Consider the following 2,611-nt stretch of genomic DNA (forward strand, 5'->3'; position numbering starts at 1 on the left):
TTCTATTGACTCATTGCAATTTCGAATATCCATATACGCTCCTCGAACACTCTATAAAACATGTATGGAAGATTTCTGTTGTTTTCCACACTTTTCAATAAAATTATTTCCATCAATGTTTCCTAAACACTTCACAAAAACTCATACAACACAGAAGCTTGCACCAATATTGCCGCAACGTTTGCAATGTTATATTGCAGGGGCGTGCAATGTTGTTGCAGTATTGCTGAAATAATTTGTGTTTTATAGCTCATTATAATCGTCAATGACACCGTCCAGTGTAGAAAATGACAAAAATTGGGATAAAAATCCACAAGGAAATTTACAGTGTTGGCAAACATTACTTTTTAGTTACTTTGTCGTTACTTTCTATAGTAAACAATTTGACGATGCAATTTTTTGACGGTAACGCTAATTAACTAAACGCTAAGGTTGTGTTAAGATTAGAAAAGTCATTTTGAAAAGTAATTTGTCATCATTACGCGTTACTTACTAAAAAGAGTAATAAGTATCGAGTAACTTTGTTGATTATTACCTTGTTATAATAATGATTTGATAACATTGCAAATTTGTTATGACCGTAATGGTAATATCAGAGTTATAAAAATGAATCGTTACTTGTAACGAGTTATGTTACGAGTTGAAAAAGTCAATTCGTTATTGAAAAAAAAAAAAAACATTATGCGTTACTCGTTACAAGTAACGCGAGTAAAAAAGTAACGCGTTACAAATTAATGGAAAAGAAGTTTTTTTTCAATAACGAATGACTTTTTCAATCCGTTACAAGTAATGATTGATTCTTTTAACTCTGATGACATTACTGTCATAAAAAATTCAGAATCTTATTATCAAATCGTTATTATAATAAGGTAACGGTCAACAAAGTGATGGCGTTACGAGTAACGCAATACTGCCAACCATGGAAATTTATAGATAAGAAATGACTACCTGATCGCGATCTCCGCAAAGGTCGCACAAATCCCATACAGTATAATCTTGAGGCCAAAACATCTCATAAGAACTTTCATCAGACTGGGCTCCTTAATCTTCTTCTGTGATCCGCTCTTCGCGACCTGCTTCAGTCGACACTGGTATTCCTCGCATTCCTTTTCCCAGGCCGTTGCCAATTTGTCACCAAGAACGTCACTTGTATGTTCCTTAAGAGGTGTGTACAAATCAGTTACTTCAAGATCTCGGTGGTAACCCACCCAGAAAGTACGTAAGATCCAACTGCGGAAAAGAAAAGCAAAACATTTTACTCGCACGAATCATTTACAATTCATCTAATTTTTGATTTATACTTCTTTCGCTGATATATTAATTTTCCAAGATACTTTAAGTAGTATCTCGCATAAATGATTTGCATTCCTCGATCTGAATCGACCCAAGATGATCCTGATCAAAGTTAATTTGAAATCAATTATTTCTAAATTGTTATTCATTAAAATCTGTATTATTATGCATTAAGATAAATTATTTGCTGTAAAATTATTTATTAAAATCTACTATCAATTCATTTATATATTATTTACAGATTCATAATTTGGGCCCGCCTAGCTCGCTTATCATCATCCGAGATTTGACCTACTAATATACGAGTATGTAAAACAATCGAATCAAAATGTATCTACTTATTTTTTATCTGTTATTTGTCTATTTATTATGACGATTGTTATGAAAAATAATTACTCTATAAAAATGTATTGTAATCGAAGCGCAAACTAATCGATCCATTTACACTTTAATTGAACATTTTATACATCCACGATTCTATAAAGATTTAATATTATCGAATGAAAAATACACTATTCAAAGTATAAAATCAGATAAAGCGACAGAAAAATGTAAAATGTTCGTACTTACGAGAACGTCAAGACGCTAAAGATGTTAGCATCCGCTCTGGGATTCTTCATTTTCTCAGTGTACACTTTTCCATCCATGACGGCGTTTCATATGAATCTTGTCTGCAAAGATATAATTAAACTTTAATACTTACGTACACACGCGCGATTACATTTAACAATGCATCAACGGAGAAAATCTGTATCTAGATGACAAAAGACAGTTATACATATACTTCTAGGTGTTCTTGGCGGCGTATGAAATTGCGAAGTGTGTAGGTTTCGTGTAATAAGTACAAACACTTGAGTATAATGTATCCATTACATGATTTGTATCAACAACTCTCTCTTTCATTGAATTAGTTTTCGAATGATTGACGCATAACTGCCAACAATTTTCTGATAACAATGTAAATAAGGATTTTATTCTTTATTTCAAGTACCAATTTTTTCTTGAGTGTATATCAATATTATTACGTAAACAGTTCTTTTATTTAAACAATTAAATATTCTAGATGTTGAAACCATTTATTTTAGTCTTTATCAGCTGTACGATATCTCGTACACATATAAATTTTTATTTTGTTTTTATTTTTCTAAAATTATCAATCAAAAATAAATGCAATGATTATAACAAGTGCTTAAAACATTTCATAGTTAATTAGTTTAATAAAAAGTTATTTACATATTAGTTTCTATTTTTGACCGTTTAGCTTTGTTTCTAATCTCTACTTGTGTCTACAAATAAATATTTTTTTTAAAGAAGTTAA

At 30.7% G+C, this 2,611-nt stretch overlaps 1 protein-coding gene across 1 annotated transcript; it reads right to left on the bottom strand.

Moving 5' to 3' along the window:
• Positions 1-948: 948 nt before the first annotated feature.
• LOC108759680 (probable multidrug resistance-associated protein lethal(2)03659) lies at positions 949-2,006 on the bottom strand (the record flags this gene model as incomplete). The annotated part of the gene is made up of 2 exons (XM_018505236.1): positions 1,864-2,006; positions 949-1,230 (listed from the first exon to the last, which is right to left on the bottom strand). Coding segments are annotated over exons 1-2 (359 nt in total), but the record flags the coding sequence as incomplete, so codon positions are not given.
• Between the last annotated feature and the right edge of the window lie 605 nt (positions 2,007-2,611).

Source organism: Trachymyrmex cornetzi, unplaced genomic scaffold (genome assembly GCF_001594075.2).
Source record: "Trachymyrmex cornetzi isolate Tcor2-1 unplaced genomic scaffold, Tcor1.1 scaffold2008, whole genome shotgun sequence".
In the NCBI taxonomy this organism is placed as follows: domain Eukaryota; kingdom Metazoa; phylum Arthropoda; class Insecta; order Hymenoptera; family Formicidae; genus Trachymyrmex; species Trachymyrmex cornetzi.